This window comes from Rhinolophus sinicus, linkage group LG09 (genome assembly GCF_036562045.2).
Source record: "Rhinolophus sinicus isolate RSC01 linkage group LG09, ASM3656204v1, whole genome shotgun sequence".
NCBI lineage: Eukaryota > Metazoa > Chordata > Mammalia > Chiroptera > Rhinolophidae > Rhinolophus > Rhinolophus sinicus.
Genome location: NC_133758.1, coordinates 88261478 through 88275195, shown reverse-complemented (window position 1 = coordinate 88275195; position 13718 = coordinate 88261478). Strand labels below are relative to the sequence as shown.

At 38.0% G+C, this 13718-nt stretch overlaps 1 protein-coding gene across 1 annotated transcript in view; it reads left to right on the top strand.

Moving 5' to 3' along the window:
• Positions 1 to 13718, top strand: part of COL28A1 (collagen type XXVIII alpha 1 chain) — a 149833-nt gene that overhangs the window by 19678 nt on the left and 116437 nt on the right. Inside the window, exons 8-11 of the mRNA XM_019729778.2 lie at positions 112 to 138; positions 4328 to 4372; positions 7158 to 7202; positions 7648 to 7701. Coding sequence (XP_019585337.2) covers positions 112 to 138; positions 4328 to 4372; positions 7158 to 7202; positions 7648 to 7701 — 171 coding nt within the window. The remainder of the gene's footprint in view (positions 1 to 111; positions 139 to 4327; positions 4373 to 7157; positions 7203 to 7647; positions 7702 to 13718) is intronic.

The following is a 13718-nucleotide window of genomic DNA, read 5'->3' as shown; positions in this document are numbered from 1 at the left end:
TTCCAACACTGTACAGATATGTTTTTGTTATATGCTATAAGTGAAAAACATCAAATGCTTCCCCCAACTATGCCTTCTAATGTCATATTTTACTTTTCTTTTTTCCATTAGGGAATTCCTGGGTACAAAGGTGAGAAGGTAAGTTTGTAACAACAAATAGACCAGCATTCCAGAAAGAAAAATAGAAACATGACTGCATTTATATACTTCATAGAAGTTATTTTCCTTTATTTTTGTGAGTTTAGATTCCCTAAATATACTGTTCCCTCTAACATACGGGTGTGTGTTTTAAGGGGTGGAAGGTGCTCTGAGATTATTGAGAGTAAGCATACCCAGCCTCAGCTCGGCCAATGTGAATAGAGAACCCCAGTTTCACAGCTGTGCAGCACAGGTACCCAGACTAAAAGTTTCTGTATACAAACGGATGCAGAAATACTGCAATTAGTTTGCTGCTTCGGTTTTCACTTCCTATACAACCGGAACACCGAGCCCTCTCCTGGGGGAAGAGGATTATCCTGGTTACACAGTGTAGAACAACTGGCTTCATTCAGTTGTGCATCTGTCTGGGTGGAGATTGCAGGGGGATGTAAATTTGACAAACAAACAAAAGGAAGAGGTTGGTAGACTATTTGCAAATTATAAATTAGGGAACTGATCAAACTACTTCAAAAGAAATTAACAGACTGATTCAAAAGAAGTCAACGAGTTGGCCAGGGGCTCAGGAACCTTGGAGAGTGTTCAGTGATTTATAAATAAAACTATGCCACAGTTCTAGTATCAGATTTTCTGTCTGAAATCAGCACATGTCCCTGTCGTCCATTCTGTCCTACAAGTGGTACCAGCCTCAGACCTGGGCAAGAGGCTTGCACTTGACAGGGTCCTCTGAGTCTCTTCTGCCCCTGCCCTCCCCCACTCCATGGAGCCAGGATTTGCAGGGCAAAAGGCCTGTGCCCCTTTGGTCTAGATCATGCTTTGGGTAACCAAGACCCCAGGAGTCCCTGCAAAATGGTGTAAGCCTGCTTTGAAGCCATACACAAACCTCTTTCCCATGTCCATCTTCTTCCCAGGCCTGAAGGAAAGCCAAACTTTAGCTGTGAGGGCGGGAGTGGGCCTTGGAGGGAGCTTTGTTGTGCTACCTGAGGCACCTTCACGTAAACACACTCAGAGCGCCTCTTGTGGAAGGAGCTGGAGGTGGGAAGTGAAGTAAGGGCTGGGCTCTAGGCTGTGGGCACAGGGCTGTACTTCCACGTGGACCTCTCAGGAATCCCAAAACTCTTTGATTTTTTCCAAATTCCTTTTGAAGGTGTATTTATCAAGAAATGAAGCTAGAACATGACTAGTTCATTAACTTGATTCATAACTTTCAACTATTTGGATACATGGTATGTGGGCCACTGTTTGCACTCTTCCCTGGCCCTGCAAATATTAGGGGTGAACTTTCATACAGGCAAACACATATAGCCCCCAATCACTGGAAATGTTAGGCCTAGAAGACAATGAGTGTGAGAAATGCCATGATTCTGCCCTCCGCCATAAGAACCTGGTCAACTCAACTTCTTGGAGTGTCTATTTCATCACGCATATAAAACTGGATTAATACAGGCCTCCCTAACTTACAGGGTGGAGGGAGAATCAAATGGAATAATGGATGTGACAATATATTGTAAACTGTTTGCTGGTCTGTAAAGGTAAGGTGCTATGAGGAAGAGATGGGGAATAAATGACAATTATGGGAAAGTATAAAAAGTTCCATAACTGTAAAATTGTCCTATATATAATCAAGAGAAGTTATGGATGCCTCCCTACACTATCTTGATTTATACAATGAGCTAATTATGAACACCAGGAAGCTTCATATATACTACTATATATTTTGGAAAAGATTCATTTAACCTTCTGGAGAATTACAGGTTCACTAGAAGAGTTCTCATTTGGAAAATACAAGGTTGACAGAGCAAAGTGACCCTGAACCACTGACATTCAAACCAGAGTTTTGCTAGGAGTAGCAGCATCAGAAGTCAGAGTCTGGGAACAGAGCTAATCTGTTCATAGCTTTCTGAAGCACTTGCTCTCTGGAACTGTGTAATTGTGACTATGCCACAGGGATTAATGAACCCACCAAAAAAGAAAATGCCTTTGCAGAAGCAAATAACATGAGTACAATATTTTCTTTGATGGAAATCTGTCCTCTCACCCCCCCCCCCCCAACCCCCAAACAAGTGCTGTTCCTCAGGACCCTATAGCTAACAAATCTGTCTGGACAAATGGAATGTGAATTCTAGCCAAAATAATTTTGAGTGCATTTATGGTACTTTTCTGTTGTGTATTTTAGTGGCTGACTCATTTTATTCCTACCCAACATTTTTAAATTAATTGCTTTCTAATTGATTCTTCAAGAGTCATTTTCCGTTTGCATTCAGAAATAAATGTTCAATTTGTTCTAAGTGAAAACTCAGTTTTTCCTGGGTCATTTTGACTCACAGTATAATGTGGAGAGAGAACAGATTGCTTTTGAACAGAGGTGTAGCTGCATCTAAGAATTACACCTCCCTCTTTCCTGCTCTGAAGCCAGCCATACACCATGCAGCAACCTAGGCAAAAGTGTCAAGTTAGTGGAAAGTGACTTGCAAACGGTAACCATGGGCCTTGTTCAGCTCTGGGTGGCTAATGGAGGACATGGACATGAGAGTCTAACAGACTCAAGCTTGTGGTCATGGGCAAGTTACTTAATCTCTCTGAGCCTGATTTTCCTTATGTCTGAATGGATATATATCCATTCAGACATAATATATATATATATATATATATATATATATATATATATATATATATATATATATATACCTTGCAAGGCTGAGGTAGGGATTAGCAATAATGTAAAGACTTTGGCATATACCTTGCATCCATAGTTGGTGGTTTCAATTGTGATTTCCCTTCTTAGAGCAGGGCCATTCAAAGTGTGGTCTGCAGGCTGGCTGTCAATCTGTGAACTGTTTGTTGCTACTTTGTTATGAGATAAAACTTGCACCAGAATATAAATCCACTATATCACTAAGTATGCTGTTTAGTTCAGCTGACATTTATTTTCATAGTGAGACTTCCTTGATGAAGGAAGCAGGGCACGGATGTATATTTTAGTGTAGGTTCCTTATGTAGTTGGGGCGTGGCACTTCAAGTAGCATGTGTTAGAGCAGCACAGAGAAAATAAAACAGCGGCAGAGAAAATAAAACAGCGGCAGACGCAGAAACTAGTAGTGAGGGCACTGGACGAGGAGTTACAGGCTAGCATATAATTTAAGTGAATCACTTAACCTCTCCCGTTGAGTTGTCTTATCTTAAAAATATGAACTGCTTTGAGGCTCAGCATAAATATATGTATGAAAGCACTTTGAAATGCTAACTTTAGCTGTTATTCTAGTTGACTTCGTTACATTTTAGTTTAATGATTAGAAGTCTTAGCAGTCTGATTTAATGGATTAGTATTTAGAAGTCCCAATTCTCATTCTATCTCAGCAAGTTACTTAACCTTTTTGAATCACAAATTTGTAGTCTGTAAACTTGAGCTAATACTATCTACCTAGATAGCTAATGCCAGATTAACTGAGATAATGTCTGTAAAATAACATTACTAATAAATTGGGAAACATAATTTAAGTGTTAGTTTTTTCATTAATATTCCAGGAAAGGCAGGATAGTGGAGAATGATGACGGAAAATACCACTCTCTCTCTGACAGTAGACCATGCTCATGCATCATGGGTCCCTTTCCTACCAAGTCATGACATGGCCTCAGGACCTCTCTCCTACACTTTTCTAGGCACACACTACTACTTGATCCAAGTTGGTACTTGGGCTGGAGCATGGTGTCGTGGAAACAACAGGGACTCTGAGTCTGAGTTGATCTGGGTTCAGACCTCACTGGAGGGAAGTTATCTTGCTGAGCTTAAGGTTTCTCATCAATAAAACGAGAATTATAAAACTGATCTCACTGGGCTGTAACGTGGATTCAATTAAATCACATATGCAAAGGGCATATAATATGTGGTAGATGCTCAGTAAACCTTAGCTTGTTGCCTTTTCATTTTCATCCATCTCTCAAAAATGTTAAGCCTTATTAGGTGGCATCACTGATTTGACTCTGTCAAGTTAAAGATGACTCATTGATAACATTTTTCAGAGTTCAATGCCCAAACAACCCACAGACTTGAGGATAAAACTGGATGTAATCCATCATAGTGCTTATATGTCACAAAATTCTACTGGGATCTTTAAAAGAAAATCATAACACTGAATGACTGCAAATGTTCTCTTATTTACTTATTTTTTAGGGTGAACTCGGAGAATGTGGTAAACCAGGAATAAAAGGTGACAAAGTAAGGAACATGTTTTTAAAATGCTATAAAGTTATAATACTTTGGGGCTGAGTTTCCTTAAGAGAAAATTCCTGGGATGCATTATATTGATCTCACTACTGGACTTGGAGAGTCATTGGCTCAATTTTCACATCACTTAAACATAAAGCAGAAAATAAAGCCACACATACCTAACTTTAGTTAATAGCATCCTCAAATGCCTTTCTTATGGACCATTAAGACTTTGCTTTGTGGCACCCTAAACTTTGAGTCTAGGCCTATTGAATGTTATGGTGAAAAGAATAATTTAACCAGCAAAATCAATTCAAGTTCCAATTGGGTCAAAGTAGAATTGTTTTCCAGATGTAAACACTGAGAACAAGCAGTTTGCAAAGTAGAGTGAAGACCTCTGTGACATAAGTTAATGAAATAGTTATAAATAATGTGGCAGAACTAGACATAGAAAGGGGTTTGAAATTTTGAAACTGCAGCAAGTCACAGACGGTTGGGTAGGTATTTACCTTGCATTAAAAAATAAATATGAGTAAAGCATTTAAACTGGAGATAATATTAAATAGGTTGAGGAGTTCCTTAACGGGCGAGAAATACATAGAGAGCACATTTGAAGCATAACAATAAAGGTCAAAAAGGTACACTGTAAAAGTGAATAGTTTTCTTTGTAGTTAAGAACTATTAACAGCATGCCACTAAGATACCAAACTCTTTCAATACATCTATTTTAATTATAGCAGAGAGTCAAGGGGAGAAAATGAGGCAGGAGGTGAAAAGAAGAGGATAAGATAATGACAGTGGCTCATGTAACTAAACACTTTAAATAGCTTGAGATTTTCTGAAAGATTTTAAACTACTGTACAGTTAAAAGTCAGGTGGATCTGAAAAAATGTAGGCTTGGTAATTATCTCTGGGAAAATGAAAAGTGTGAGAATGAATGGATTCTTCCTGGAGGATCTTTGAAAATGGGAGATGGACTTGGACTTGAAAATACAGAAGAAGGGACAAAGTAGAATAGAACAAAAATGAAAGTCAAACAATAACTGGGAAAACTATTTGAAACAAAAATGGCTGACAAAAAGTTAATATCATATTTCAATGACTTAGATGCCAAGGATTGTTAAATGCCCTATTATATTCTATGCCAAAAAAAAAAAAGAAAAAATGCTGCCAATTATAAAGATACAATTGATTGTCAGAGATGTATCTCAATGTCAGAGATGTAAAAATCTGAAAAATGCATGTCTAGAGTCAGTGAAATATCGCGTCCTTGACATGAAGAGTTCATGCAAGTTCATAAGTAAAACATACCAAGAACATAAAGACACAAAAAAGGAAATATAAATGGCTAATGAATGAAAAAAATATCCAAATACATTAGCAATCAGATAAGTGAAATTAAAAAATTAAACCATTATTTCACCTATCAAATTAGAAAACAGTGAAATAATATATAATACCACCGTGTTTCCCCCAAAATAAGACCTACTGGGACAATCAGCTCTAATGTGTCTTTTGGAGTAAAATTTAATATAAGACCTGGTCTTATTTTACTGTAATATAAGACTGGGTATAATATGATATGATATGATACGATATATAATAATATTGGGTTTTATATTAATTTTTGCTCCAAAAGACGCATTACAGCTGTTTGTCTGACTAGGTCTTATTTTCGGGGAAACACGGTATGTGATGAGGGGGATTCTATAAAATGAAGATGTGTTCTCTCTACTCAGGTAGTGAGAATGGAAATCTGAACAAACTTCATGGAAGAAAGTTTCGTGTTTTCTTTACATACATGGTGTGAGAGACAAAAGAGAATGAAAGAGAATCTTAAATGTGCTTTTTGCTTGTCTGTGCATCAGTCATTCTCTTCTAGGAAATTATCTATCAGAATGAATCAGATGTTGGACAAACATTTATACACAAAGTTATTCATTATAATATTATTTAAAATAGTGATCATCAGAAACAATGTAAATGTCCAAAATAGGCAAATGAGTAAGTAAATCATGATAGATTTATATTCTTGAATATTATTCAGTTTACTGAGAGTCATTGATGACATAAAAAAATATTTTTGATACAATGGAAGACCAAATAGGTGGGACACAAAATTGTGCATACACTTTGATCAAATTATTTGAAGAAAAATCTATTGGAAATAAAATTGGATGAAAATATACTGACAGGAGTTGCCTCTGTGTGAAGGGACACATATAGAATAGAACAAAAGCAGGAAAAAAAAGTGGAAATCTGAGAAAAGAGAGACTAGACTATATTATACTGTCATAAAAGTAGACTTGAAAGCATTTCCTAGCCATGGAACATGCTGAAATGTTGTCTACTAGAAGAGTGTTGAGTACAAATAGAGTTTTGCCAAGTCCCGTGCCTTGAAGATGGGTGAAACGGTGATTTAGACATTGGGAAACTCACTAAATTGTTAATTTAACTGACATTACCTTGTTGGAAGAAAGCAGTATCCCATCAAGTTTACTGCTTTCAAAGGAATCTTAAGAAATCCTTTACTCTAATCAAAATGTCAGTATATAGGCCAAGAACATACTTGTAAAATTGTGTTTTCATGGAGTTTATTTGTTAAAGGAAAGTTTGACCCCCATGTGGCTTGTTAATTAGAATTATTTCATTAACCATGAATCCACTGGCATTGGTATTTGGATAACTTGGGAAGACATCATTACTGAGAACATATTACCTCCTCTTTCACCTAAAATCATTGCATCTTGATGATGGATATTTCTAGTGACTTACCATTAATTTTATTCCACAGGGATCCCCAGGACCATATGGACCAAAGGGACCCAGAGGCCTTCAGGTAAGGAGGCTAAAACCAAATCTAAGTCTGGACTAGAATCACCTAGGGAGCTTTAAAAAAATCCCTTTGCCCACTTGCCAAGTCCCTAAAAGCTCCAATGTTCTGTTATATATGCTTTAGATATACGTATTTTTAAAAGCTGTTTATTAGAAATCGTTCAAAACGGGGGTCCAGTACAGGAATACAGTCGGAAACACAGGTTTAGAAAACAAACGTCTCATTAATAAATATTTGCTCTCAGCTTATGTACTATTCTAGATGCTATGTATTTGACACGAGGAATTTTATCTCATTCCATTTCTCAATCCCATGTTACCACTACTAAACTGAGTTATATACGTAGTCTGACTTCTAACTCCAGGATCTCTAGGGACCCTAATGAAGGATTCATTCCTGGTGGGCCTTTTGTACACAGAACTAATTCTTGGTTTTCGTCTTGGAGCAGGGCATGAGTGGACCTCCAGGGGATCCAGGCCCGAAAGGATTTCAAGGCAATAAGGTAATCATATCTTTGGGTTAAAGACAGGCAAAGTGCCTTTCCTCTAGTGAGCTTCGGTAATGTGTGTTTTTATTAGGTAGAAGTCAATGGACTCTTTGAGGAAGTGTCTTTGTAAATACATAGTAACCTGCAGGTATATACATAGAATCATGTTCAAGTACATGCAGGAAGTCAGTGGTATAGCTTTATCATTTTTTATTCTATTATTCAAAGAAGCATTATTAAATATAAGCCATCATCAGAACCTTTGCAGTGTTTCCTTCTTGCTTCTGCCCTTTAGTTATTATATGGTTCACTAGAAACTGATAAGTAGTAATAAGTAACTCAATTCAAATGACTCTATTTCCTACATGTCATGCCAACTCAATATACAGTTTATAAGGGAAGAGAATTTATAACTCTCATACCAATAGACATCAAGCTTTAAAAAAACCAAAAAAAACCAGGGGTATAATCTCAATAATCAGTAACACACTTGTAATGTCATTCCACAGATAACCAAGTAAGACAGAGAGGGGCTGAACAAGAGCCAAACAGAACCAAATGATGCTAAAAGAGGGATCTTTAGAAGATCCTTTTGTAGGCTTTGTTTTCCAATGAGAGTGACCATTAATTTGCTGAAAACAAGTCTTTCAGTTCCTTTTTAATTCTTCTCAATGCTTAATACATTTCACAGATATAGTAAATACCAAGTAAATGGAGCTGAGTTAGTGACTAGAGGTCTGTAGAATTTATGGCAGTAATAACAGCAAAAGGTGCTGTCCCCAATAGACTCTAGATAAAGCCAATATTTTTAAAGTGTTATTCAATTTAAGTTGTGGGGCATAGTTGGGCTACTTGAGTGTTCTTTTACCAGAGGAAAGGGAGTGATAAGTATAGTATTTTTAATGAGATACTGACAATGTGTGATTTCCCAGGCCACTTTTAATTGGCAAATTAAAACAGAATGAGGTTCTCAGCGGGAGTGTGCTTAAGCTTCATCTGGGGAAACTGTCTTTTCCAGTCCTTACCTATGATTAATTCTCTCTGGGGAAGAAATGGGCCTTTTGAATACTGAGTAGAATGTTTCATAGAATTGCTTTGGCTGTAGGTAAAATCCTGCAGCAAGGGAAAAAAACTATAATATGGTGACCGTCCATTTTTATTTCTAGGAGTCTCTGTTTACCTAAGATGATAATTTTCACATGTTTGTGAAAAAAGAGGCTTAAAATCAGGGATCCGGGTTGGAGTTGTTGGAGACACAGAGGATATTAGAAATCATACTGGCCCAAAGTTTTCATTTTGGACAATGAGAAATGAAATCTGGATGCAATGGCTTGCATGAGACAGAGGCAGAGCCAGCATCCTCAGCTCGGAGGGGATGTGAGGAAGTGCTGGGCTGGGAGCAGGGCTGCTGTGCTTGGGAGATGGTGGGTGGCGGTCCATAAAAAGAGGCCATCATTTGATCACTTTGCTTTCTGTCTTAGAAAATTACTACTTAGGTTTTCCTTTTTAAATAAGTTTATTTCAACAAAATTTAGCTTTTAATTCCAACAATGCATTGGTTCTTAGAAAGAATAAATAACCAATCAAGTGCGTTGGGGAGTTTGTAGTTTTCTGACGTACGTAAGAGCATTTCACGCTTGACTTTTATGTCATAAAAGGAGTCATTGTTCACAAAATATTTGATGGCTTCATCAATTTTCCAAGGGCCTTTCTTAATTTTTTTTTTAAACTGTGGTAAAAGATACATAACAAAATAACTACTTGTATGTGAATCACAAAATTCACTGCCAGGTAAACACACAAAGTTCCTGCCGTTGAAAAGCTGTCAATCAACGTCTAGAGCATGTTTGAAATTGTTGGGAGTGAGTGAGGTGGGAGTGAGCCTCTCTTTTTCCTTCTAGTTATAGTTCTGGTTTAAGGTCACCAATTTCATGGTCTCTTGACTCCTACTTCGAGGCTATTATTAATTTCTACTTCTCTTTGGATCTGTCAGTCAGAGGTGCATGTCACATGGGTCCTTATTATTATTATTATTATTATTATTATTATTATTTTTAAAGATTTTATTGGGGAAGGGGAACAGGACTTTATTGGGGAACAGTGTGTACTTCCAGGACTTTTTTTCCAAGACAAGTTGTTGTCCTTTCAATCTTAGTTGTGCAGGGTGCTGTTCAGCTTCAAGTTGTTGTCCTTTTCAGTCTTAGTTGTGGAGGGCACAGCTCAGCTCCAGGTCCAGTTGCCGTTGCTAGTTGCAGGGGGTGTAGGCCACCATCCCCCACAGGAGTCCAACTGGCAACCTTGTGGTTTAGAGGATGCGCTCCAACCAACTGAGCCATCTGGGAGCTCAGCGGCAGCTCAGCTCAAGATGCCAAGCTCAATCTTAGTTGCAGGGGGCCAAGCCCACCATCCCTTGCGGGATTCGGAGGAGTTGAACCAGCAACCTTGTGGTTGAGAGCCCACTGGCCCATGTGGGAATCGAACCAGCAGCCTTCGGAGTTAGGAGCATGGAGCTCCAACCACCTGAGCCACCGGGTCGGCCCCCCATTATTATTTTTTTAATTTTATACATTAATTAGTGTATTATCTTAAAAATCAGGTTTCAGGGAATGATTTCATTTTGCATCCCACAATGTACTCTAAATCTTAAAGACTTAATAAACAGTATTTTCCTCAATCTGGAAAAAAATGTTATGTTGTATAGTGATATTGACTTTTATCACTATCATTTTATTACAAAATGTTTTTAAAAAATGCTATTGCAATTTGTATGCAAACAATCTAAAATCCAGTAATTCTGTATTTTATAATGGGCACAGGGAGGATTATTTATTTTAAAATTTCTATAATAATAGATAACACCTACTTCTTATATATTTACTATGTACAGATACAGTTCTAAATATTCCTTTAACATAATACCACCTTTTGAGGTACAGATTAGGCTACTGAGGCACAGAGAGTCTAAGCAATGGGTCCAGGTCTACACAGCTAGATAGCAAGGGACAGAGCCAGGATTCATACCCAGCAAGCCTGCTTTTAACCACCGTATTATATTCATCTCCTGAGGAAAATTGCTCCATTTCCTGGATAGTCAACCAGAGATAAATGCACTTCTTTTGAACATTTGTCTCCACTTGTAGTGTCCTCTGGCTGGAATCAACAGCCTGTTGAGAGGTGCTTTTTTACTTGGTTATAACATTCATCTGGAGATGCAGGAAAAGAAGGAAGGGACTCTCATGGGGAAAAAGAAATCAGTAATGGGCAAATGTTCTACAAGACTTTAAAATACAAACCTTTAGACTTGTAACATTTGTGAAGATTCCCTGAGTTTCTAGATGGGGCCTGCCTCTGTCTTTAAATTTATGAATGTTCTATCTCTCTCGGGAACTACAATCTGGTTTTATTACTCCAGTGGTTGGATTTTCTTCATCAAAGGGTGTGCAGTAAAGGTGGCCAAAGAACAAAAGGGAAAAAATAGCATGTGATAAATGAAGGAAATATGTGATTCTGGCCCTGTTTCACAAATCATTCTGTCATTAATATTTTCCATATGTAAAGTAGCTCCTGTTTTGCTCTGAACGCCCTGTTGCCTTAGAAACAAAATATAGATGTTCCTCACCATGAAGCCTTGGCTGCCAGGGCCCCTCAGCCTCTCCCGCGCACGAGAGTCCTGCAGCAGCCTTCATGGGAACGTCCCATCAGTCTCTCACCCCATTTAGAATTACAATCATGAAAGTGCCCAAGAAGCCTTATCTCTAGGACTGAACTGAAAGTGTAACTCAGGCAAGAGTACTGTGCTCCTTCTCAGGAAAACTGAGTCTAAGAACCCTGCTCCAACCTCCAAGGGCTGCAGGGGTGGTTCAGGTTGCAATCACATCTGGTGGTAGAACGGGCCCTCTAATCACTAGGGAGAATGGCTCAAGATTGGCAGGCCTTTCAAATCACAGAGAACAAATGACCAAAATTAGCTTTGAACAAATAAACACCGAATGCTGGGTGTGCAAGCCCCCATTAGGTAATTTTTTCCATTTTTTGATGTTTTCTGGAGGTTATTTCTGAAGGGTATTTCCTTCTCAAGTCTCATGCAAGTCTGCTCTTTGCAAGACTGTCTTTGTGCTCCTGGAAGAAGGGACTGTTCATTGTGGCCTGACCAGCAAACAACCTGTGACACGCTGAAGTCTCCTAGGACTAAAGCTAAAGAGCTAGGGCCACTGGAAACAGCCCTGAAGTGTTTTCCCAAGGCAGAGTACCACATGTTAATCACCAAACAATGAAAAATACCATGATATTATATTACATATTAATTTATGTTAATAGGTGAATTGCTTCCCTTCTTCGAACCTCTCTATTATTTTACTCTGGCACGTTCATACATTCCTGCAGGTTTCCTGCCCCCACCCCAAGGGTTTTCTTCTTGGGCTACACTCAAGTGTAAGAAACGCAACATCCTTTTACATGTGAGACTTGGTCTTACCTTACATGCAGTTTAGTTTCTGAGATGTTAAGGTAATCCACAGAGAAATGGCATCGGTCCGGTCCAGTTTAATAAATTGGATATGGCCAGGGTAAATAATCTCCAGGGTGTCAAACATCCATCATCCCTTGAAAATGAACAAAGGACCTAGTTTTAATGATAAAACAGAACCCATGTTTCAAGAGGAGTAGTGAGGGCAAATTAGGTACTGAGACCAGGCCAGAGTTCTACCCCCTGCCGTGATTCTTAGACACCCTACTGCTCTTACCCAACTCTGTCCACCTTCCATTTTTTTCCATCTATATTTTGAGGTTCCCCAGCACAGTAGATATTTTTCATATTCTTATGAAAATGTTAAGTAAGAGCTAAATACACAGATCTTAAATTAAGACCGTAAGCCTAGTAAACATCCCTATGAAACATCCTGTTTCCTTCCAAATTCTCTATGAAAAGAGTTCAGTTTTTGAAAACAGGGCTGGCTGTCAACCTTTGAGATAGCCACTACGAATGCATATGCAGCTAATTTTGGTAGCTGGCAGTGTGCTAATAAACCTTCCTTTTAGCTTCTGTATGTTATGCCTTTATATACTACTAGCCTTCTTTCAGATATGAGCCATTGGCTGGAGAATTGGACAGATATGGGCCGGTCCATCACTGTTTAAAAAAAAAAAAAATCTAAAGCAGGAGATCCAGTGACAATGGCTCAGGAGCACCACATTCACATTTGAGAGATTAAAAAAAAATTATCATATGTACGTTCACACACATTCAGATGAGCAAAAAATAAGTGTTTGTTGACTGACTGGATGAGTGACTGAATGACTGAATGAGTGGAACGTATTCACTGGGATGAGCTGTCAACAGTAACACACTGTAGACATATCAAACATGCAGGAGTCTAAGGAGTCAGTTGGTCAATTTTGAGGTTGTTGCAAACCTTTGAGACGGCTGTTTCAATAGAGAGATTGGGGAGATGACAATGGATTATGGAAGGAAGCAGACAGAAGGGTGCAGTAGTCAGGAATTTTGACCATTTTTCTGAGATATTTGGATAAAAAAGAGAAACAGGACAGTGTTGACATAACCCATGAAAAGCTTCTTGTGCATTAAATAATCTAATATAGTATTTATATTTTCACTTTCTTCTCAGAATGGCATGGAGACTTGGGATCTAATTTTTTTTTTCTATTTCTATCTATATACAACTTAGAGTCTCATGTTTTTTTTATAATGCCAGTATTTTCACTAGAACAGAAAAATCATTAATGAAGATTTAGTAGTTGAAAAAATACATTCTTCTTTTATTCAGCATTTAAATACTGGATTTTACTCAAAGTTAGCTTAGTCACTTTAGTAGGTCAATCTACTAAACATATTTAATATTTCAATTGTGGTTTGGAAGTAGTTCCATACCACAAATATGAACAACTGTGAAGAATTTTAAACTTTCTCCTTATTTCAATTCTCACACAACTCTAAAACCGAACAATTTCTTAATACCATGATGTTGCTTTCAACCACTAAGAAAATCCTAGTTTGTAATAGGATACAATTCCTT